This window comes from Rhinatrema bivittatum, chromosome 9, assembly GCF_901001135.1.
Source record: "Rhinatrema bivittatum chromosome 9, aRhiBiv1.1, whole genome shotgun sequence".
Lineage (NCBI taxonomy): Eukaryota > Metazoa > Chordata > Amphibia > Gymnophiona > Rhinatrematidae > Rhinatrema > Rhinatrema bivittatum.
In genome coordinates this window covers 197,282,475-197,307,979 of record NC_042623.1, presented here as the reverse complement: position 1 = coordinate 197,307,979, position 25,505 = coordinate 197,282,475, and the positions used below count along the sequence as shown (strand labels likewise).

The 25,505-nt window shown below is 43.1% G+C and overlaps 1 protein-coding gene across 19 annotated transcripts in view; it reads left to right on the top strand.

Moving 5' to 3' along the window:
* Positions 1 to 25,505, top strand: part of TRIP12 (thyroid hormone receptor interactor 12) — a 495,519-nt gene that overhangs the window by 419,335 nt on the left and 50,679 nt on the right. For 12 of the 19 annotated variants that reach the window (XM_029615415.1, XM_029615414.1, XM_029615411.1 and 9 more), the window contains 7 exons: positions 8,502 to 8,575; positions 9,784 to 9,983; positions 13,516 to 13,673; positions 16,311 to 16,462; positions 16,977 to 17,119; positions 17,238 to 17,394; positions 17,926 to 18,024. In XM_029615415.1, coding sequence (XP_029471275.1) covers positions 8,502 to 8,575; positions 9,784 to 9,983; positions 13,516 to 13,673; positions 16,311 to 16,462; positions 16,977 to 17,119; positions 17,238 to 17,394; positions 17,926 to 18,024 — 983 coding nt within the window. The remainder of the gene's footprint in view (positions 1 to 8,501; positions 8,576 to 9,783; positions 9,984 to 13,515; positions 13,674 to 16,310; positions 16,463 to 16,976; positions 17,120 to 17,237; positions 17,395 to 17,925; positions 18,025 to 25,505) is intronic. The other 7 variants (XM_029615429.1, XM_029615428.1, XM_029615423.1 and 4 more) reach the window with 1 other exon arrangement.

The following is a 25,505-nucleotide window of genomic DNA, read 5'->3' as shown; positions in this document are numbered from 1 at the left end:
CGAACCATATCAGCATTTGGCTGAATGTTTCAATCATCGGTCTGAAAATCCTTCTACCAACCCTTTTCTTTTATTCTTCAAAAAACTTTTTGCATCATTTTTTTATAAGTCCTTTTTAAATATATGATAAGGAGAGTTATCTCAAAACTTCATGTCCCTTCACCATCAAATTTGCCACCGGGCGAAACGCTGACAGCGTCTGCGAAGGTGAACTGGCCAACTGGTTAGGTTTGAGCCATGCGTGGGTGTTCTGAGGTCTTTTCCTCCTGCCTTGAATGAAGTGATCACTCACATTTTTGTATTGATTAGGCAATTTCATTGTGGTTAAGATGCAAGAAGTTAACCCATTATAAAGTAGCCTTTGTGGATGATATAAATTCACACTGGTATATCAGACTTGGGAGAAAGAGCAGGAAAAAGTGTGGAGAATTTTTTTTTTTAATTATATTACATATTGGTAGGAAACTGGAAATGACACGTGAATTTATTTGGGACCATTCTTCATTGCATTCCTTGTCGGTACATTCCGTCACAGCTCTCATTCTACCTTGAGCTCGGTTCAAGTTTTAACCCAGTCCTCCTTAAGGCAGAATGCCGCAAGGGATTCTGGGTGAAGAGAGGTTCCCTTCACCCTACCATAAGAACCCAGGCCTAGAAAGGCTTGGGGAGCCCCAGGTTGCTGGTAGAACCTCATGATACACTCAGACGGACATTTACCTGTTAGTTGTGCCTGACACAAGGTGAGCTACTTTCTTGATTCTTGTATATTTGAAGCACTGTAAATAAATACCTGCACCATAACTAAGTGGGTCCAGTCTTATTGTATTCCTGAGCTATTCCCGCGGCCACCTCAGACAGAATATGCTACACTCTTAAACAGTCACACTCATGCACCGTATGATCTGTGTCATCCCTGATGCTTCTCTTAAACCATAGAACTTTCCAAACATTTTTATGCCATTATTTACCATTGTAGCTTTGAAACCCAAATCTGTTCCTTTTTCTCCTTATCCGAAGAATGTTTCTCCCAGGACACGCAGGATGGTAGTCCTCACATGTGGGTGACGTCACTGGACAGAGCTCTATCATGGAAAACTTTTCTGTCAAAGTATCTAGAACTTTTGACTGGCACACTGAGCATGCCCAGCATGCCATAATCCCTGTAGCCACAGGGGTCTCCCTTCAGTCTTTTGTTCCACGCTGCAGTTTGCCTCGTGGTTAGGAGCTCTGTGAGAATTCTCTCCCCATATTTCCTACGGAAAAAACTTGAAGATTACTTCATTAAAAAGTTCCCTCATAGGGGTCTCCCATCGCCATATTGTTTTTCATCGCTTGGTGAGTAAAAATCCACCGTCTCAGGTAGGTTCCTGCTCCCCTTTCCTCAGTGTTCACAGGCCATCGACTGTTTTTGCAGCCCCCTTTTTTTTTCTCCAAAATGGCAATGGGTTTTTGAAAATGTCCGGAGTGTCCCCGAAACATGTCAATTACCGACCCACATGATGTCTGTGTGATCATCACACGATATTTGTTGCTGCCCAAGTTGTGCTCAAGTTGTGCCCAAATGACCCCGAAGGGCAGGCGGGCCCGGCTGGACAAGATGGAGTCCCTTTTTAAAATCAAGATAACTCCAGTGACATCCACCCACTCGTCACCGGCAGGAACATCGAAAAAATCCATCGACAAACCTCACCGGGAGGACCAGGGCAGCGGTGACCATCCGTCACAGACAACATCTAAGGCATCATCATAGTCTTCCTTGGTGCCGGAGAAAGACCGGACCGAGCACCGAGGGAAATATCGCCACCGGCACAGACGCATTACCACTCCTGGTGCCGACACCACATCAGCCTCGATGGCTATCGAGCCAACTGCAAAGAGGACATGAGTAGAGAAGCCTTCAATTTCCTCCCTACTCGAGATACCGAGGCGATCCCCACTGATATCTGTGCTGGATACTGAGCCCCCACAGACACCAGTGGAAGTGCCAGTTACGCCTGGCCTGCCTCCCCCTGCAGCTGTTACCGATACCAGCTTCCAGGGAGGAGTTGGACATACTGGTCCGACAAGCGGTCCTGGTTGCCCTCCGGAACCTACAACCGCCATCGATGCCGGCACCCATACTGGCACAGACACTGGAGCCATCAATATTTACACCACTGCTCGACTGCCTCAACACACTCATCGTGCCCTTCCAACCCTGCCGGGGCCATTGATGCCAAAGCAACCTATTGAGTGTCCGAAACCCCCAATACCCATTCCGGGGTCCTCTGAAGATGAAAGCACGGACTCCAGTCCTCTTCCAGCACCACTTCCACCGATGCTGGAACAGATTCCTGGTCCACTGGGGCTCTTGGGATCGAGATGCCCACGATTCCCCTTGATACCATCGATGCTGCTGAAACCTTCCGCTATCAAGGGATCCATCGATGACAGCACATCCTACAGTACCAGCCTTTTTCCCTCCCTCGGGATCTCAGCCAGAGACCCTGTAAGACCTATGGAGAGGATGTTGACACAGACAGTTCTACGGAGGACATATCTGAACCGTCTCCTCCAGAAGACCTCTCCTTTGCGAATTTTATAAAGGAAATGTCAGAGACACAATCCCCTTTGATCTGGTCACAGAAGAAGACACACGTCATAAAACATTGGAAGTCCTCCAATTTGTGGATGCTCCCAAAGAAATTATGGCGGTTCCCATTCACGACGTACTCCAACATAGTGTATGGGACCATCCCTGCTCTGTCCCACCAGTGAATAGGAAGACAGATGCAACGTATCTTGTCCATCATACTTCAGGATTCCAAAAGCCACAACTACCCCATCAATCAGAGGTAGTTGAATCCACACAGAAAAAGGCTAGGAGACTGCGCCCTCACTCCTCATCTCCCCCTGGAAAAGACCAAAAATTCCTGGACATCTTAGGTCAGAAAATCTTTCAGGGGTCTATGCTAGTTGTCACGCATAGCTGCATATCAGCTTTACATGACACAATAGAGAAATCTCTGGAAGCAAGTTCAGGGAATAGCTGATAATCTTCCGCAACAGCATCAAGATAACCTCAATGCCATACTACAGAAAGGCTTTGAGGCAGGAAAGCATGAAGTAAGGACTGCTTACAATTCCTTTGCGACTGCTTCTCGTTTATCAGCGACAGGAATCAGCGCCAGAAGGTGGGCTTGCCTTAAAGCATCAGATTTACAAACTGAATTCCAAGACAAACTTGCTAACCTGCCTTGTACCGGCGAAAATCTATTCGGTGACAAGATCAGGACACAGTGGCTCAACTAAAAGACCATCATGAGACCCTGCGTCAGCTGTCCACGGTTACTACAGAGGCTCCCTCCTCTGCAAGAACCATGAGAAGGGAACCCAGGAGACCGTTTTATCATTCACGCAGGTACTATCCACCTACATCTCGCGTGAGACCAACCAAACAACCTCAGAGAGGACATCCACAACAACCTAAGCCATCCAGACCTCAGCCAGCTCCACAAGCAGGCCCAGCCTCTGGATTTTGAAATCTATCCAGAGAACAGCAGCCACTCCACAAATCCAAAACCAGACTTGCCAGTAGGAGATCGAATTCACCACTTCATAACCAACTGGCTCAGCATCACCACAGACCAATGGGTTATATCCATCATAACCTAGGGGTACCATCTAAACTTCCTCATGGTACCCCCGGATTCACCACCCAATCCCCCTGTAGATACAAAAAGATCACACAACCCTTCTAGAGTCAGAACTGTCCACCCTTCTGACCGCCAGAGCTATGGAAGCCGTTACCCGGGCACAGCAGGGCAGAGGGTTCTACTCCTGCTACTTTCTCATTCCAAAGAAATCAGGTGGTCTCCGCCCCATTCTAGACCTCCGCAAGCTCAACAAATTTGTACTGAGAGAAAAATTCAGGATGGTATCCCTGGGCAACATGCGGGGAAGCATGTTGCCCAGGGATACCATCCTGCAAACAGGAGATTGGCTCTGTTCTCTGGATCTTCAGGACACATTCGCTCACATTCCAATATTCCCACATCACCGCATATACCTGCGTTTCATAGTGGGACATCAACATTTCCAGTACCGGGTTCTGCTTTTCAGACTTGTCTCGGCACCCCGTGTATTTACAAAGTGCCTAGCAATGGCTGCGGCCCATCTATGGAAGAACAGCATACACGTGTTTCCTTTCCTGGATGACTGGCTGATCAAAAGCCATTCCAAGCAAGGTGCTCTCGACACTCTCAAGCTCACTATCAATCTGCTATACTCGTTGGGATTTCTCATCAATTACCAAAAATCCCATCTGAATCCATCTCACCTCCTTACTTTCATTGGAGCAAACTTGGACACCACAGTCGCAAAGGCCTTCCTGCCCAACGACCGCGTAGCCACACTCTCCAAGCTAGCTTCATCTCTGCGCACAAAAGAAACAGCCTCAGCCCATCAATTCCTAAGGTTGCTGGGCCACATGGCTTCCACGGTCCACATCACTCATATGGCCAGTCTGGCAATGAGAATAACTCAGTGGACTTTGAAATCTCAGTGGCTCCAAGCCACTCAACCTCTTTCATCCCAGATTCATGTAACCCTCCAGCTACAGTTATCGCTTCTCTTGTGGACAAACAAAGCCAACTTGCTAACAGGTCTACCCTTCTAGCAACCAGTTCCGCAAGTAACTTTAACCATAGACGCATCCAACTTGGGTTGGGGAGCTCATGTGAACAATCTTCAAACTCAAGGTACTTGGACACAGCTCGAAGCAATGTTTCAGATCAACTTCCTAGAGTGAGCTATACATTATGCTCTATATGCATTCAAGGACCTCCTTTCACACGAGACCGTTCTCATACAAACAGACAACACAGTTACGATGTGGTACTTGAACAAGCGGAGCGGCACAGGCTCTTACCTCCTCTGCCAAGAAACGGCGCAGATCTAGGCCTGGGCCCTTGTACACTCCATGCATCTGTTGGCCACTTATCTAGCAGATAAGTGGACCACTTATCTAGCAGATCGCCTCAGTCAACAGTTCCATCCCCACGAGTGGTCTCTGGATCCTGTGGTAACGACCAGAATCTTCCAACGCTGAAGTCAACCAACAATAGACCTCTTTGCATCCGAACTGAATCACAAAGTGGACAGATTCTGCTCCCTGCACAGGCAACAGAACACATGGACGCCTTCACTCGCCCCTGGAATCCAGGCCTCCTATATGCATAACCCCCGGTACCGCTGATAGCCAAAACTCTCGTGAAGCTACAACAGGACAAAGGGTCAATGATACCCATAGCCCCTATTGGCCTCGACAAGTATGGTTTCCCATGCTTCTCGACCTCTCGATCAAAGAACCCATTCGCGTGGGCACAGTGCCCACTCTCATAACTCAGAACCAAGGCATGTTACGCCATCCCAACCTTCAAACCCTATCCCTCACAGCCTGGATGTTGAAAGCTTGATCCTCCAACCGCTCAACCTTTCAACTGATGTCTCTCAAGTGCTTGTAGCCTCACGAAAGCCTTCCACTCAAAAATCCTATCGTACTAAGTGGAATAGATTTACCATATGGTGCACGCAAAAAGGCATCGACCCCTTTTCCTGCCCCACTCCATCTCTATTAGACTATCTCTGGCACCTTTCAGACTCTGGTCTCCAGACTTCTTCGGTGTGCCATCTCAGCGTACCACAAGGGAGTTAGGGACGCCCCGGTAACAGCACAACCCCTTGTGAGTATGTTTGAGGGACCTATTACATCACTGAATGGGACCTAAATATATAACTTACAAGGCTCATGCGCTCCCCGTTTGAGCCTTTGCACTCCTGCAATGTTAAATTTCTTACATGGAAAGTTCTCTTCCTAGTAGCCATTACATCCACTCGAAGGGTTAGTGAGTTACAAGCACTTGTCACATACTCACCCTATACCAGGTTCCTACATGACCGAGTGGTCCTTTGTACTCACCCAAAGTTCCTTCCCAAGGTGGTGACTTCCACTTGAATCAGTCTATAGTCTTGCCCACATTTTTCCCAAGGTCTTATTGTCACCAAGGCAAGAGGGTTTTACACACCTTGGACTGTTAAACGTGCACTTGCATTTTACCTAGACCGCACTGCAATCCATAGGAAATCTACCCAACTCTTCATTTCTTTCGATAAAAACAAACTGGGAGTTGCAGTGGGCAAACAAACTCTCTCCAATTGGCTAGCAGACTGTATTGAATTCTGCTATGAGAAAGCAGCCCTTCCTCTCCAGAGACAAGTGAAGGCGCACTCAGTGAGAGCCATGGCAACCCCGGCACACTATCGTTCAGTACCGATTGCTGAGATCTGTAAAGCTGCAACATGGAGCTCTCTTCACACATTTGCAGCACATTACTGTCTGGACAAGGAAGGACGTCAAGACTCTGCCTTTGGCCAATCCATCTTGAAGAACTTGTTTCCAGTATAATCCCAACTCCTTCCACATCCAATCTGCTGTGATTTTCAGGCTGCCTCATTTTTCCCAGCAGTACGCCAGTTGTTGTGCCTGTTGCACAAGTTGTATTCTGTTGGTCCAAACAAATGAGTCAGCCTGTAGCTTGCTAATCGCCCACATGTGAGGACTACCATCCTGCTTGGAGAAAGCAGAGTTGCTTACCTGTAACAGATGGTCTCCCAGGACAGCAGGATGTAGTCTTCATGAAACCCACCCACCACCCTGCAGAGTTGGGTCCAAAACGTTTTATTATTTTATTTTTTCGCTCGCACCTTTTCCTACAAACGAGACTGAAGGGAGACCCCTGTGGCTACAGGGATTAAGGCATGCTGGGCATGCTCAGTGTGCCAGTCAGAAGTTCTAGAAACTTTGACAGAAAAGTTTTTTGTGATAGGGCTCCATCCAGTGACATCACCCACATGTAAGGACTACATCCTGCTGTCCTGGAAGAACACCTGTTACAGGTAAGCAACTCTGCTTTCTTCAAACCTCTGTCATTGTTGAGTACCTTATCCATACTTAAGCCTCATTTTTACTATATAGGATTTTGTCTATGTAGGCCTATGATTAAGTTGTTTTTCAACATAGCTCTTACTTAAAACTATTCTGGAAACTTCTCTTCAACCATTTGTACTACAGACTTTATTTTTGTAGAGTTTATTTTGATCTCAGTTCAGTTCTTTTTGTGAATGACCTGGCATTCAGATACACCAGTGGCTTCCAGTTTTGCTCTTACTGCAAACACAGGGTAATGCTTATAGGCTTGCACAATAACTGCACCTCCTTGCATAGTTCATGGCGTATGTTGATGATGTGATTGCCTGAGGTTTTTGTGTCAAGCCTACCTGAACAGGTATCTAAAATATGATATTGGACTAGAAGATGGGGTTTACCAGTCAGTAATGATAAATGCCCACGTTGCAGATTACTATTCCTAAATGGCCAATTACCCATGTAAGTTATTTCTCAAGATGCAAAGCATTCTTCTCTTGGATTTATTATGCTTGAGGTTCAGTAGTTGGCATAGATGTTCCATACTGAGCCAAGTATGATTGCAGATACCTGTTTTTAAGCCAGAAAATCAGGAGCCATCTCCCTGACCTGCCATCCATGGGAGAGAATCTTTGGAGAAAAGATAGAAGAAACCTTGACTAAGGTCAAGAAATATCCTTCTCTTTTCATTTTTATCTGCCTCTTCCAGGGGTTTTAATAAGAAGCATTTCAGAATGGATCCATCTGTGCCCCTTTCCAATGAATCTTTCTGCTCCTTTCCAGCAGGAAACCTACAGAAAAAGGAGAGGGCCAAGGATTCTTACACTTGTAATTAGTCAAACTAATCTGGGGTTGATGGTTTTGTGTCTCCCCGTCCCCCCCCCCCCCCCCCCGTCCCCCCACCAACACCACTGGGACCAGAGCTATATGACCAGTGTCCTTGCCCAAACTTTAAAGGATCTGGCAGAGGTGTTTCTTTTCACACTGTTAACACTAATCTGTGGTTTGGATGGTCTGAAATGACTATAGAATTCAATATTGTGGGAGGAAACAAATTTGACACCAGAGTCTCTTAGATCACCAAAAGCTACTAAGCTCATACACCCAAGTTCCATTGCAAGAAAGAAGGCCGGAATTTCTGGTGTTCTGTTGCCCCGGAGACTTGTGGAGTCAGAATGACCCCTAGATATGAAAATGTTGTCTTCTCTTGTAAAGGAGAAATATAAATCCAAGGGACTGGACCTCAAGCAGACTTAAAACTACATATATTTATATACTTTTTTGTGGGAAAAAGTCCTAAGGCTTGCTATGCAAAAATATGCAGTGCTGCTAGAAATGTTTCCTGAAGTTGTTCGAATTCATTGCAGTTCTCCAAGTCTGGTTTTACTATTTTTTTGAGATTGTCCTATAGGTTTACCATAGTTATACATTCAGCTAATTCATTTTTAAATTTAGGTCAGAAGAAGTAATTTTACTGTCTAAGATGCTCTATGTATAACTAAAATGTATTCAAGTACTTTTTTTTTTTTTAAAACAGGCTATGGAAGAGTAAGAGAAGATGATGAGGATAGTGATGATGATGGATCAGATGAAGAAATAGATGAATCTTTGGTAAGATGCTACTAAGTTAGAAATTGTAGTTACATTTAGATGCATTGTTTCTTTCCTGTATGACTGGTGCATGTTTATCTAGTTTTTGCTTTTGTATACTTGTGGTATAAATGGCATTGTGTTAAGATGGGCCTACAAGCTGATTTTCAGAAACCTTTCAAAAACCTGCCCCAGTTGGTGACACAGGAATTAAGACTAAGAAATGCCATGCTGGCTCATACCAAAGGTCTATTGAGTCCAGCATCCTATCTCCCAACAGTGGCCAATCCAGGTTGCAAGTACCCAGCAGATCCTAAAGAATTGATGCAGCTCCATGTTTCTCAGCCCCAGGGATTCTCCACTCCATGTACGTTGTAGGTGCAAAGTATACAGGGGTAGAGAACATGAGGGAATTTCAAGATGAAATTCCTGTGCGTACTTTCCCCATCTCATCCTAACGATGCCCCCGCACTTCCCCTCCCCCCCCCCCCCCCCCCCCCCATATTGGAGGAAGGGGGAAGGAAATTTTTTGTGCAAAAACATTTTAATTGCAGAGATCCCTTAGAAAATTGCTTCCCTAGTAACAGAAGGGCATCATAACAGATGTTAACAAGATGAGATGAAAACAGTTAGCCATCCCTAGTGATGGTTATCTTAAAGTCTGCATATTTATTTATATATTTTTTTATATTCTGTTAGAAAATGAAGTAGCAACCTATAAGTAAGTTAATTGGTTGAAATGTAGTGTGTTTTTTAATTTTTATCTTTTTTAAACTTGTGTCCATAAAGGTCACGCATGGAAGAGGCAGGCACTATGGAAATTTCCTATTACTATGGAATTCTTTCATGAAATTTTAAGTTTTAATGTTAGAATCCATTTAGCACAATGGTTTTGATATAGGCAGATGATGATTTTAATTAAATAAATATTAGATATTTGTCCATGCATCCAAGTCCTGATTTTCATTATTGTGCTATTTCTGTGCAGGCTGCCAGTTCCCAGGCAGCCTCCACAGTGGTAATTATGCAGTGTGAAAAGATAGCTAGTATGAATTACAGTAATATGAAATTGCTAAATTCTTGGACCCAAGATTAAAGTTGTCTATCCTCTACTTGCAAGAATGGAAAGTAGATCATCAAACTGTTTTACAATACTTTTCAGTATATCTACAAACTATTTTCAGCCAGCATTTCATCTGCATCTTATCTAATTTCTCTGTTATCCTTAGGCTGCTCAGTTTTTGAATTCAGGGAATGTGCGACATAGACTTCAGTTCTATATTGGGGATCATTTGCTGCCATACAACATGACTGTATATCAAGCAGTCAGGCAGTTCAGTATCCAGGCTGAAGAAGAGAGGGAATCTACGGATGATGAGAGCAATCCATTAGGAAGAGCTGGGATTTGGACAAAAACTCACACAATATGGTAAGCGTAGGGAAAATGTGTGTACTGTCTTTCACTTCCATGTCTGATATTTCATGTTCTCCAAGCAGTCATCATTTTATTTATTTAGAGAGAGATTTTTTAAGGCATGAATCTGCCATAACACATGGATGATGTCATCTGATAGTGCAGGCACAGACCCAGCTCTCAAGAGCTCAGCAGGTCTTACTAAGCATGTATGGGAGTTCTTACGTGCGCATGCTGCCTCATGAGCTCCCCAGTTTTTCTTCATCTGAGCTACCTCATGAATGTGTTGCCAGTCTCTCTATTTTTGGCCTTGTATTTTTGGGCCTTATCTTTTTGCTTAATGTTTGTATCTTTGAACTCTTCTTTTGCTGCCTTTTCAGCCCCTCACAGAGCTTTTAAATTATACCCAAAAAAAGGAAGCTTGAAAATAAAAAAGAAGATTGGAGTAACCCATGACGAAAAAGCTCACACTAAGTAGGTTTACGTGCTGTGGTTGTGGGTATCTCATATCTTTCAGACATCTGCTTGATCTACTTTTGTCTGGGCCTGAACCATGATTCTTTTAGTAATTCCAGTTTTCACTGGATGTCCCTGTAGGTGCAGCAGTACTGCTTCTGGAATATGGGGGGGCTTAAATATCAGGCAAGATCACAAAGCCTTAATGTGAGGGTGGGCAGCAGAGCCACTCACCTGAGAGCAGAACTTCTTCAGACTCCTTACACCCTAAGTAACATAATTTGCATGGATCTCTGCCTGTTCTTGCACCCATAAGTCAGGGCTCCCACATTGCGCCAGATCTGTCACAAGTCAGTGGTTGAGCTGAGTCATGAGAGCAGGTGACGCTGGATGAGGTGCAGAGAAAAGTGCTTAAACAGCACAAGGATACCCTCCAGGAACGTCTCCCTTGACACCGAAGAAACCAGTGCTGCTGTTGCATCAGAGCATAGCAGATCCCCTCTCGACATTGATATGAGATCCCTTAGCGCAGGTGTCCTCATCTTTCCTAGTGTGGGAGATTCCCATGATGTCTAGTACCTTATTGTTTCTGGATGTTGCAGCCCTAGTGCTGTTCTAGGCATAGTTGGTGTCATCGATGCGGAGTATTCTGGTGCATGCCAGGACTCTGTTCCTACAGTACCTTTCACCCTTTTCAATGTCATGGGCTCCTTCTCTGCTGCAACAACTTTCCACAAGATGGTGGCTGAGGGAAAGGCATCAACTAAAGGCACAGCAGCAGTCACAGACTAAGTCTGGAATAATTTTTTGATGTTCCTGATGATTATCACCAAGGGCAAGTGGGTCTTCAGAATTGTGAAGTATGGCTACCACTTGATTTTTCTCACTGGCTCAGCAGAGGTCAATCTTCAATTTTGACCCTTCTCAATTTGTTCAACTGCAGATGGAAGTAATCTTCAGCAGAAGCCATTAGAGCTAGTTACACCTTGGGAATCTGGTGAAAGGTTCTATTCCCAGTACTTCTTATTCCCCAAGAGGTCTGATGGGATAAGGCCCATCCTAGATTTGCCTAAACTGAACAGATTCTTAATCAGATTATTCTGCTCTTCATTCAGCTGAGGGATTGGATATTTGCTTTGGCTCTGATCGATGCGTATGTGCACATTTCTATTCACCCTGCCCATCAGAAGCTCCATAGGCACCAGGAGTATTCATGAAGTATTTTTCGATCGTAGCTGTGCAAATGTTTTGGCATGGACTCTATCTCCATGCTGGAAGATTGCTTTGTGACCAGCTCATCTCCAGAGGATGTTCTCACGGCCCTCAATATGACCATACAACGTTTCTAGTCTCTGGTCAACTTTTCACAGTTCATAGGAGTCTGGATAGACTTTATTCAGAAGAATGCATTTCTTCTTGTCAAATAGACTGGAGTTTTGATGGGCCTTGTGAGGTCATTTCTACAACAGGTCTAGGCGTCAGCAAGGTCAATCCTTGTTGTTCTGAGTCACATGGCTGTGGCAGTATATGTAGTTATTTGACTAATTTACACATGTGATGTCTGCAGTGAGCCATCAGATTCTAGTGGGGTCAACTATTCCATCATTTATCCCATCAAAACTCAGTAACTTCTGAGATGTGTATGTCCCGGTGGTGGACATGCCCAGAGGTTCTAATGGTTGAGCTGTTAGTGCATGGTGGCATATAAGGTAACCATATCCACAGATGCTTTTGCCGGAGAAGTTGCATGGACTCAAGGGATGTGGTCACTAGTGTAAAATCATGTCCAAATCAAATTTTTGGAAGAGCAAGCAATCTGTTATTCAAGAAGAGCTTTCTCCCACTTGCTCGCAAATAAGAGAATCTATCTGGATCAAATCAAGTGGCTGTGTCTTATTAAATAGGCAAGGAAGCACAGGATTATATTCCCACTGCAAGGAGGCCCCACTGAATCTGGTTATGGACTGGTCTTCGTAAATCATACATCCAGGCAACCTATCTGTCAGTGGTTCAGAATATGTTAGTGAACCACTTCAGAAGAGTTCTGCACCTACATGAATGGTCTTTGAATGAAGAGGTTTGTGAACGGCTTGTTCAGTCGTTGAGGAACAGAGGTAATTGACCTGTTTGCCATGAAACAATGAATTATAGGGTTCTTGTTTCATATGCATCATACTGTGTACTTACCATAATTTCCTTCCAAAAGTGGTGCCTGCTTTCCATGTTAATGTATTGTACTGTCACCATTTTTTCCTAGACCTTATGTACACAAAGGAGAATGGGGTTTTTACTGCTTGGACTACAAGAGAGCCCTGGCATATTATCTATGGAGAACTCCGTCTCACCATCAATCTTCTCAGTTGTCCTTGTCCTTTGATCTCAATAGATTAGAAAGGGCAGTTGCCAAATGAACTCTTATGGACTAGCGGACCGTATAGTGCACTTACAAACTTTGTCAAGGACCATAAAGTGAGAGCCATGGCGACTAAGGTGGCTTATCTCAGGACCATTGAAGATGTATGCAAAGCTGCTATTTGGTCATCTTTTCACACCTTCACGTCCTATTTATGAAGAGAGTAATTTTAAACGAGCAGTTCTGCACAGCCGTTCACCTAGTAGTACACTCCACCTGGTAGGGTCAGGTTCACAATGCAGTCTTCAGCTTGCCTGATCTATATGCCTGCTTGTTGATGGAAAAAGCAAATTTGCTTACCAGTAAACAGAGTACTCTGTAGACAATAGGATGAATTAGTCATACTTAGTCAAATTGACTACCTCACTAAAGCTTAAGCTCTGGAAGAGATTTGAGGAGTTCATGAGGTAGTGTGCCAACATGGGTACTCCCATACAGGCTTAGTAAGACTTTTACTGAGTTCTGAGAACTGGGTCCATGTTAGCGCCGTCGGATGACACCTACAAGTTACGGCTGATTTATCCTACTGTCTAAGGAGAACTCTGTTTACAGGTAAGAAAATTTGCTTCCAAGTTACTATATGCTTTGGCTCTTCTTTCACTATCACTCTAGGCTATTTATTGGCTTTATTTTTTGGATATCTGCAACCTAATGTGGTTGTAAATATTACTGTTTCAGGTACAAACCGGTAAGAGAGGATGAAGAAGGTAATAAAGACTGTGTTGGTGGTAAGAGAGGAAGAGCACAAACTGCTCCAACCAAAACCTCCCCCAGAAATGCAAAAAAGCATGACGAATTGTGGCATGGTGAGGGCTTGTCCTATTGCTTAGTAACTGGTAGGAATAAAAGGCTTTTTATAAAATTGCTGTATGGAAAAAATAAGGTTAACTAACTATTTAAACTTTAAAATGAACTCTGGTTAATGCTTGGGGAATTTTCTTGACTGTCCTATTGCCTGTTTTATATGTTAATAGTAAAGATCAGGCTTTTCTTTTATGAGTTAATTATTCTGTAAGTTTGAATCAGAAGACTGTAAAGTTCTTGTATACCCGAACTGTATGAAAAGACTTTCAGGAGCAGTGAGTTTCTTCTCATGTTACCTTTTCCCTTGTATACATTAGAAAAACCCAAAGTTCATAAATAAAAAAACAAAAATCAAACCAATTTATATAAACTTCTCTCCTATTTTTGCATAGAACAGTTGAAGTGTTGGATCTGTATGTTTGAGAATATTCCCAACATAATGTTGGAATGTTACCACAAGGGTATACTATGATCTTTGAATTTGATTTATAATTTTGAAAAAATACAGATTTCCCTTCTAGAACAGCAATACTGTTTACACCTCTTGTACTTTTTAAAATGTATTGAATAAACTAACCAGTAGTAATTTGATCTTTGGCTGTCTTTTAAAATTATATTTAGTGTTTGTGCAAGATTAAATTAGTCTTGCTCAAAATTACTCTTGATCTATACACCATCAAAAATTTGGCACACTGTTTATTGGTAGAGAAAACATTACTTTTTCAGTTAATGTATTTTTTAATGTAGTTTGGTTTATAGACCTAAAGACTAAAATATTAAAATGAAGATGTTATTAATTTCCTTAGAATTGGATTAAGTTTTGGGGTCTGAAAGTGTCAAATGTTTGTGTAACAAACTTATATTTTGATGCTGCTTCTGTGATGTCTGAATTTTTCTTGCTGATATGGAAGATGCTATATACTGTATTCAGATCAACTGGTACAATCATCATTTTGGATATCACTGGGCAACAAATTTTCACAAAAGTCATGTTACGGAAATGAAATTAGTCAATCCTTATACATTTCCATGTGCTAAACATGAATGTGACTGTGAAAATGCAAAATTGGCTCTAGTTTTTTTGTAATATGCAATAATATAATTACATCTTGAATTGTATGCCAATAGTAGGAGACCTACGGTTAATACCGTTTGAAAAATGAAGTCATAGACTACGTCTTAGATTTCTTTGCTTGTCTCTTGTACACCTGTTCGGGAGCATCTCTGCGGAGTGTCCAGCAGTAGTCAGCCAGCATGAATATTTCAAATGCTCACCCTTTCTGACTGGGCTTCATATAGTACACTGCTGACATCAGCTTATTCAGCAGCAGCATGGCAGTAGAACTGCATTGCATCAGAAAATGATGTAATAAACTCTGGATGATGTGTGCATGATGGTATTATGCAATATGATGCAATATTACATCGTTCTAGGCTTATTTACAGTCCTACTGGATAAATTTACATGACTAAACATAGAAAGTGAACTATATTAAATATCTTCAAAACGAGAGCCAATAAAAACTTTTCATGGTCATATTCGTGTTCAGCACATCAAGATACTTTAGAGTAGGACCTTTTTAGGTCAGTAACACTTTCATTGTTGCCCAGTGTATTATGAGCTGTAATACATAACATAGACCTAAATTTCCTAGATGGCATATGGATAAAACAAAATTTAAAAATGTATAATGGTCTTTGCTTTATTCTTTTATTTCATTGTTGAAATGGACAAGAGTTGTATACAAAATGCAGTAATCGAATGCTGTTTAGTGACAGGTCACCAATGGCCAACCTAACAATAAAGCTTATTACCTTGCAGTTTGCTGACTGATGGAAAATATTAGTATCAGGTTTCTCGAGTGCTTAATAGCTTGATATTTCCATCTCACTTTACTTTTAGAAAGAAAATCATTAAAAACAATAACTCTGTTGTAGAGAGAGTTCTTTATTGCTGACCTAAGAGCAAAATTTTCTAAAGCTATTTTCCTGTTCTGTGTCTGTGGGTCTGGAGCTTGAGGAATCAGGCCATAAGTCTTCTCTGTAATATAAAACTCTACAGAAAGTCCTTGACTTAAGATGTTTAGAGTTGCCATTCGGCTAAAACTTAAATTGATACCCATTATACTACTTACAAAACTTGTTTCAACTTTAAAATATGCAAACATGTACACATTGGTGGGCTGATGACCATGAGGCCTTGGAGCGGTGATTTCAGTAGAAAGAGAACCAAGGACTTCCCACTCCTCAAAACTGTCGGCCAAAAAAAAGTAATGCTTTAAAATGCATCTGTGCTTTTTATCGTACTATATCTTATCAAATGACAGGTTGTTTTGGTGAAAATAGAGCACTGGGCCCTGGTGCTGGCCCCCCCCCCCCCCCCCCCCCATTTATAACGTTGTTATGGGAAAATCTGTTTTAACTTACATTTCAACTTAAGACACTGTTTTCAGGAACCAATTGTGTAATTAAGTCTAAGGACTTCTGTATTGTTTACTTTTTCATTTGTCCTGAAAAAAAAGGTCTGACTTAATCACATATGCACTGGTAACATTATATCTGAAATAGAATATGAGCCATGAAAGCAGGGCTGTTTATACAACAGCTTAATTCTGAACTGCATGGAATTTATTACAGCATCAGTTTGAAGTTCCTTTTTTCTTTCCCAGATGGCATATGTCCTTCAGTAACAAATCCCTTAGAAGTTTACCTCCTATCTAATCCACCAGAAAATATTACATTTGAAGACCCATCGCTAGATGTGATCCTCCTTTTGAGAGTTTTACATGCTATAAGCCGATATTGGTATTATTTGTATGATGTGAGTAATCTACGTTGCATTTGTCCAGTTTTCTGTAAATCTTTACCTACAGTCAGTAATAACTTAATTTCATTCTGCTATAATTACATGTTGTATGAGTTGCCCAATGAGTTTCCCCCTTTAGAAAAACAAAGTAGTGAGTAAAGAGTTTTTCTTTCAAGTTATTTATTCATTTACTTAATTCCTTGGCACATTTCATTAAAATTCATGTGGAATGCCGTTGAACTAGTACTTTACTGGGGTGGAGTGTGCTTATTAATGCACATCAGCCTACAGTGCTCTTCAGCACATCATAAAACAACGAATGCTGATGGTTTTCATCTGTAGTTTGTCCAATTACTGCTCTATTAATGCAGAACTGTGGCCAGTGGAAAAAAATAATGTATAGATTTTTCAGTGACTAAACAATTGAATTATGAGTTAGGTTCAGTTAATGTTTCTTGGTAGTAAAATGTAATTGACCTTGCTTAAAATAAAATTATTGTATTTTAAGTTAAACTGTTTAATCTCTTAGAATGCAGTCTGCCAGAAGATTATTCCAACCAATGAGTTTATTAACAGTAAACTGACTGCTAAAGCCAACAGGCAGCTTCAGGATCCATTGGTCATCATGACTGGAAACATACCAACATGGCTGACAGAGCTTGGAAAAACTTGGTAAGCAATGACATGCTTGGCTGTACTTAGTGTGATGATTTCCAAATTCAGTATCTAACATTTCATCATTTAAAATGTTGATTGCCTGCCAATGTATTTCAATTTGCTTATTTCCCAGCCCATTTTTCTTCCCATTTGACACCCGGCAAATGTTGTTTTATGTGACTGCATTTGATCGAGATCGAGCTATGCAGAGATTACTCGACACCAACCCAGAAATCAACCAGTCTGACTCTCAGGACAGCAGAGTTGCACCACGATTGGACAGAAAAAAAGTAAGCGCTGGTCTTGGCTTAAAAGAGGAACAGATTGTGAAATGTGTATCCACTCTTCCTTCTATGACTTCAAAGTCAAATTCAGTTTGCAGCATTCCTTGCTTTAATACCTGAGTAGCAGTTAATTCTTACTGTCAGCAGTTACAGTGAAGCGCAAGTGTAGATAGTTGAACCAATAGCTTGGTTTAATGTTTTTGTATTTTGTGCAGCTAGCACCCTGGCTCATTTACTAGTTACTGTATTTTGTAATCTGTGGTTAGGTCTTTTGGCTTTCAGGTTTTCATTTTTGGCAAGCTTCTATGCCAACAGAAGCTCCTTTTTGCAAGCAGCATTGCCAGTAGTTGAAACAGTATGGTGCTTTGAGGGGTTTTCAGATGAAAACCTGGGAAACCTCACTTTCCAGCCCTTGAGTTTCTGTTTGAAAACCAGTGTAGGAACGTTACCAGCAAATGAAAGTTATTAGCTCTTTTAGTTTGTTCTAGCAGAGTACAATAGCAGTTCATCTTGTCTTTAAACCTCTGTTTAATCCAGCGCACTGTGAATAGAGAAGAGTTGTTGAAGCAGGCCGAATCTGTGATGCAGGATCTTGGCAGCTCACGAGCCATGTTAGAGATCCAGTATGAGAATGAAGTAAGTAATATATCTTAGCAATAATAGCAGACAGTGAAAGGACTGATTAAAAAAAAGATATACACAGCCATATCTGGGTTTATATAGAGAAACACTGTGTATATATAGATAAAGCTACGTGCAGTCTAGACCATGAAGTATGTCCTGACTAATCAAGTGTTTATACTTTCAGCATATGCAGGGAGTGAGATTCCACAGTCTTGCTTGTTTTTTCTTAACATGAAACATGCTTTCTATAGTTGAATTGTTTAATTAGCAAGAATATTTATAGGTCTTTTTAATATAGTGTTAATAAGTGAAGGGGGAGGTTTGATAATTGTCTTTAAATTTTATATTCAATTTCAAAAATATACAAGCATAAAAATCTTTGAACAGAAACTTGAAAAGCATACAAGAAAAACAAAAAATATTACAAGAAGAAAGGAGGGAACTGAAATAAGGTAGACCTTAGAAAAAAAAAAGACAAAGCAAAAGAAAGCACATAGCATGAATGAACAAGTCTACAGAGTAAATTATCATCCAGTCTTTAACTCTGAAATGGGAGCTGGAGAAGATGTTAACCTTCTTGAGTCTAAAAAGGACTGCAGTTGCTCAGGGGCCAAAAAAAAATATAACAATCATTGTTAAATCTTACTACATATTTGCAAGGGTATCTAAGCATAAACGTAGCACCTATATAAAAGAGAGAAATCCCTTTCTCCTCTCCTGAGTTATTCTGGATAAATCTGGAAATATTCTAACAGGCTGGTCATGAAAAGAAGAATTTAAATTTCTAAAATATAAGCACTATACTTTACTAAGGTCAGCCTCAGACACAAAGGAGACCAATGAAGTCCCCCGTTCTAATATTTCAGATCCAGAATTTTCCAAATAATTCATCAAATTTAATAAATCAACAGCAAAGTGAGGAGACAGATTCTGAGTGGAGTCTCATGAAGAAGAAACTGGCAAGAATAAAGTTTATTAACTGCAGGAACAGAGTCTGACTCAAAATGTAGAAACTTCAAGAAAATACTTCCTCAGAGTTAACAAAGGTAGTTCTCCAATAACTTAAGGAATATTAAGAATCAAATGTTTAGATGTCTGGACTTATTCTCCAGATATTCTAAACATTAAGAAATAGCTTGTTGTTCTCTAATAATAGTACTATGTAGATTCTTAATATCTTGTACATCTTTCTCCAATAACTGGATTTTATTATCGTGTTCTTGCAAATGTCCCTCCTGGGAAAGAACCAAGGGCTCCATCAATGGAGAGAGCATCAATTTTCCTTTAATATTTATCTATAGCCAGCCTGGAACTCATCACAAGCTCCCAGATAATCTAAAGTTACTGCCTCCGGCTTTGATAGCATAACAGACTCACCCCGCACAGCCAGGCTTCCCATAATCAAAAAGGCATCAGGAACAGACTCTAATGCAGCCATCACTGAAGTCCCATCTGATGCCTGTGGGGATGTTAGCCATTCCTAGTCAAAACTTCCAGTGGCGTTTGAAATGATTGCCGGTGAGCCAAAAGAAGACATTAAGACTCCACTGGCCCCTTCCACCTCTGACTCCACAATGACATCATCAACCCAGGATCAAGGCAGGCACACTCAGTTGTGTCTTTGAGCTGGAGGAGGACGCTGATCTAAAGGACTGAAGGAGACCTCTTTCCCAGGTGGCGAAAGCACTCCCTCGCTTCCTATCACAATGGGGACTTCTTACCTCAATTTGGTAGACATCCGAGGCAGAAAGAAGGTGATCTGCTGCTGCCCAGGGAGTTAAGTTGAATCAAGAAGGAAACTTGAACCCATCCCTTATGTTTGGAAGGCATCACTATGAAGTAACCAGAAATCAAGCAGGCAGCAACATACAGCAGCAACCTCTGCATCCAATCATGCTACCATCTTGTTCCTCCTGAGTTTCATATAGGTTTAATAATTGTAATGCTCAGTAGGGGTAATTTCAGAAAGTTTCTTCATACTGAGTATTCCTATATATGATCTCTAACAATAACTGTATTTAATATTCCTGAATTCTCCCAGGACCAGCAGGATGGTAGTCCTCACATATGGGTGACATCAAATGGAGCCCTGTCACGGAACACTTTTGTCAAAGTTTCTAGAACTTTGACTGGCACACTGAGCATGCCTAGCATGCCACTAACCCTGTAGCCACCAGGGGTCCCCCTTCAGTCTCTTTTTTTTCCGCGCAGCAATTGCCTTGCGGTTTAGGAGCTCTGAGAAATTTCTCACAACTTTCATCATGGAACTATTTGAAGTTTATCTTCTTAAAAATCCCTAACCGGGGTCCCCCATCTCACTTTGTCCCCTCTGGCGCTTGGTAAGTGCTTTTTCCGGTACTTGCGGTCAGTTCCCGGCGGCTTACCGCTCCGGTGCCAGACGGTCATTGACCGTGTGCCTGCCAAATTTTTGTCATGGCGACCGGGTTTAGAAAATGCCCCGAGTGTCCGAGGACTATGTCCATAACAGACCTGCACGAAGTCTGTGTTTTATGCCTAGGCCTTTCGCATGACATTCGATGATGCCCTAGTTGCGCACAAATGACAACCCACCCCCCCAAAGGCCATCGCGCTCGCCTGGACAAAATGGAGCAGTTATTTCCTTCCAAATGCACTGCTCCATCGACGCCAGTTCAAGCACCACTGACCGTGGAGGGTTCATCGACCTCTGAGACGATTCACCAGGAGCATCGTGGTCAGGGTGACCATACATCACAGACTCCATCGAGGACATCGGCATCTTCGTCCTCTGTGCTGGGGAAAGACCAGACCGAACACAGAGGGAAACATCAACACCGGCACGGACGGGCATCCCCGACCGGTGCCGGCACAGATACCACAGCGGCATCGACTTCCATCGAGACTCCTGCGAAGAGGACCCAGGGAGAGGAGCCCCCATCCTCCTCTGGACCCGGGACCCCTAGGCATTCCCCACCGGATACCAATGCTGGGCACCGAGCCTCCACCGGCCCCCGTGGAAGCTCTGGTGACGCCTAGCCTGCCTCCTACCCCGATTGCTGTGCCACCCTTGTCAGCTTCCTGGGAGGAATTGGACCGCATAGTCCAAGAGGCAGTGCTGAATGCCCTACAAGGCTTCCAATCACCGCCGGCTCCCATATTGGCACTGGAGCCGGCTCCCTCTATGTTCGCACTGCGCCTCGAGATGCTAATCTGTGCTTTTTCGACTCAGCCCATGCCACCAGACACTTTGGCACAGACTCATCCATCGAGGCCTCCGCAGGTCCCGATACCAATACAGGTTCCTTGTAGGAGGAAGAATCTGTTCCTGGCCCGATCCCTCCACGGTAGCAACTGATGCCGGAACCCATTCCAGGTCCATCGGGGCTATCGGTGCCCAAGTGCACCACATTTGCCCCGGTGCCCTCTATGCCGGCACAGATTCCCTCGGTTCTGATGCCACATCCATCGATGCCTTCCCGCCCTTTTGGATTTGGCATACTTCCTTCATCAGGAAGTCCAGCAGGGGCTGGGGAAAGCCCCTATGATCCATGGGGAAACGTATCTATGGATGATTCTTCACAAGCTTCCGAGGAATTGCTCTGTGCCTTCACCCCCGGAACAGAGGCAACGATCACCTCCAGAAGACCTCTCCTTTGCCAATTTTGTGAAAGAGATGTCTGAGAATGTCCCTTTTCCACTAGTGACAGAAGAAGATTCTTGTTACAAGATGATGGAGGTCCTACAAATTTGTAGACGCTTCAAAGGAAATCATGGCAATACCAGTACATGAAGTCCTTCTTGACCTCTTGCACCGCCTGTGGGACCATCCATGTACTGTACCTCCAGTCAACAAAAAGACAGATGCTAGTCCAACACACCCCAGGATTTGAGAAAAGTCAGCTGCCACACCATTCTGTAGTTGTGGAATCAGCTCAGAAAAAGGCCAAACGATCACATCCACATTCCTCTGCTCCTCTCGGTAAGGAACAAAAGGCACTAGATGCATTGGGACGAAGAGTTTTCCAAGGGTCCTTGTTGATAGCGCAAATAGCCGTATATCAATTATACATGACCCAATAAAATAGAAATCTCTGGAAACAAGTCCAGGAGATTGTGGAGATGTTGCCACAACAGCAGCAAGATGCCTTGTTATCCTACAAAAAGGATTAGAAACAGGCAAACATGAAGTCAGAGCTGCCTACGATTCTTTTGAAATAGCATCCAGAGTCTCGGCAGTAGGTATCCATGCTAGGCGCTGGACCTGGCTTAAGGCATCAGACCTAAGCCCAGAAGTGCAAGACAAACTTGCAGATCTACCCTGTACCGGAGATAAAACCCAGGATGCAGTGGCTCAGTTAAAAGACCATCATGAGACCCTGCGTCTGTTGTCAACCGTCTCCACAGATATTCCCTCCGTAGCCCGCAGGGGTACCAGAAAACAATTCTACTGGTCTCGCAGATATTTTCCTCCTGCATCCCGTGCAAGACCAGCTCGAGAACCCCAGAGAGGACAGGCATGCCAAACGAGAACATCTAGGCCACAACCAGCTCCACAAGCTGGCCCTGCGCCTGGATTTTGACTCCTTTCCAGAGAGCAGCAGCCATCTTCCAGTGGGGTGGACGCCTTTGCCACTTTGCAACAAATTGGCACCCATTTACCAGGGACCAGTGGGTACTATCTTATCGTAACCCACGGTTACAGTCTAAATTTTTCAAAAATACCCCTAGACTTCCCACCCATTCCATTCTGGAGCTGGGAAGGTCACACAGGACTACTCGAGTCAGAGCTCTTGAACCTTCTGTTGGCCAGAGCCGTGGAACCGGTTCCACCGAATCAGCAGGGAGGAGGGTTCTACTCCAGGTATTTCCTAATTCCAAAAAAGACCGGAGGCCTCTGGCCTATTCTGGACCTCCGTGCCTTGAACACATTTCTTCACAAGGAATGATTCAGAATGGTATCCCTGGGCACCATGCTTCCACTGCTACGACAGGAGGATTGGTACTGCTCTCTGGACCTTCAGGTCACATACGCCGACATTGCGATCTTCCTTCCTCATCGCAAGTATCTGTGATTCGTAGTGGGTCACAGGCACTATCAATACAGAGTACTGCCATTCGGCCTCACCTCAGCGCCCCAAGTGTTTACAAAGTGCCTAGCAGTCATGGCTGCATAGTTACACAGCAAGGGCGTATATGTTTTGCCATACCTAGACGACTGGCTCATAAAAAGCCAGTCCAAAACAGGAGCCCTCGACTCCCTCGGTCTCACCATAAGGCTTCTCAACTCATTGGGATTTCTAATCAGTTTCTCCAAATCCCATGTGACACCGTCTCACCATCTCTCCTTCATAGGAGTAGAACTGGACACGACCCTAGCCAAGGCATTCTTACCAACCTTTCCAGCTCTATCAGCCGTCGAAAAACCACCTCGGCTCGCCACCAATTCAAGTTGCTCGGCCATATGGCATCAACAGTCTACGTCACACCAATGGCCCGCTTAGCCATGAGAGTGACCAGTTGACTCTAAAGCCTCAGTGGCGACAAGCTACGCAACCGCTTTTGTCCCTGGTACACATTACCAGCCAGCTTCGTCTGTCCCTTACATGGTGGACACACAAAGCCAACTTGCATGTAGGTCTTCTTTCCAGCAACCGGCTCCTCAGGTGACCCTAATCATGAACACCTCCAACCTTGGTTGGGGAGCCCATGTCCAAGGTCTTCAAACTCAAAGGACTTGGACATCAGCCAAAGCGACCCATCAAATCAATTTTCTGGAGCTTCGGGCGATGCAGTACGTCCTGTATGAATTCCAGGACTGCCTTTCTAACAAAGTTGTCCTGATCCAAACAGACAGCCAAGTTGCAATGTGGTACCTAAGCAAACAGGGGGGCATGGGCTCTTACCTGCTGTGCCAGGAGACGGCACAGATTTGGGCCTGGGCCCTGTCGCACTCCATGCTACTGCGAGCCACTTATCTAGCAGGCACAGAGAATGCACACGCGGACCGCCTCAGCTGAAGTTTCCAACCCCACGAGTGGTCTCTGGATCCCTCAGTTGCGAGTAGACTCTTCCACAGTTGGGGTCAGCCGACCATCGACCTCTTTGCGTCCAGTCAGAACCACAAAGTGGAACGCTTCTCCCTACACAGGGACCGAAGAACACCAACCATGGATGCCTTCGCCCGTACTTGGAATACAGGTCTGCTATATGCGTATCCTCCGATTCCACTGATAGCCAAGACTCTCGTGAAGCTACAACAGGACAGAGGCTTAGTGATACTCATTGTCAAAAAAGAGCTCCAACTAAAATTAACAAAGGAACAAATTGCTCCTCAAGAAATTGCATGATTTTAATCTGCAAAATTACAAATCTGTTTACTTTATTGTCCCCCTGGATTGCTAGATCCTAACTGTTCTCTCATTATTGAATTTGTTACTAATATCATGAAATTGGGCAAACCTGCTATTGTACTAGGTGATTTTAATATGCATGTAGATATTCTCCCACTAACTTTAACTTGTCAAACCGTGATTGATGCATTTCTTGGGTTAGGTTTAAATCAGATCATAACTGGCCCTACACAAAAAAGTGGACACACATTAGATCTTATCTTTATTAACTCTCAAATCACAATTAGTTCCCCTACCACCCAAACACTGGTCCCATGGTCAGATCAGTTTTTGATTACAGCTAACTTGATACTTAATACAAGCACAGGTCTAATGAACACCGATCCTGTAACTTTCTCCTATCGTCCGCCATTTAATTTAGAGGAACTTGAAATCCGGCTCCAATCTGAATTTCAAAATATAGAGTTTTCAAACTCAGAACACGCGACCAACTCGTGGTTCAGTGTGACCAGTGCGGTATCGGATAATTTAAACCCTATACGTACCAAAAAAATATTTAAAGATTCACATAGAGCAAATAAGAGATGCCAAAAGAGAACTAAGGAAAAGGGAAAAAGCTTGCAGAAAACATAAAAAATATGGCTACCATTGCTACATACCGGTCATATTTAACCTACTATAAAAGACTTATCAATAACACAAAAAAAGACTTTTACACAAAGAAAATACAAAAATTCAACCACAACCCCCGAGTTTTATTTACTATTAAGAACTTAACAGACAATAAAAATAACATTAAATGCTCCTTAGCAGAAAGTAGATGTGATGAAATTGCAGAATTCTTCACTAATAAAATTGCTAACTTAATCAAAGAGAATCTAAAGACAGATGCCCAACCTGTTAACTTGGGAAAAAAAGAAATAAAACGCTAGTCAAACTTCGAAACTACCACTAGAGCTGAAGTACTCTCTAATCAGTAATTTAAATCCCGCAAACCACCCGCTTGACAGTATACTGACTCAATCCCTCAAAGCAATAAAAGTAATTAGTGCACCAGTCACAGAATTAATTAATTTATCATTAACCGAAGGACATGTTTGATATATTGAAAACAGCTGTGATAAAACCAATTTTTAAAAAAGACAGTCTTGACCCCAACATTCT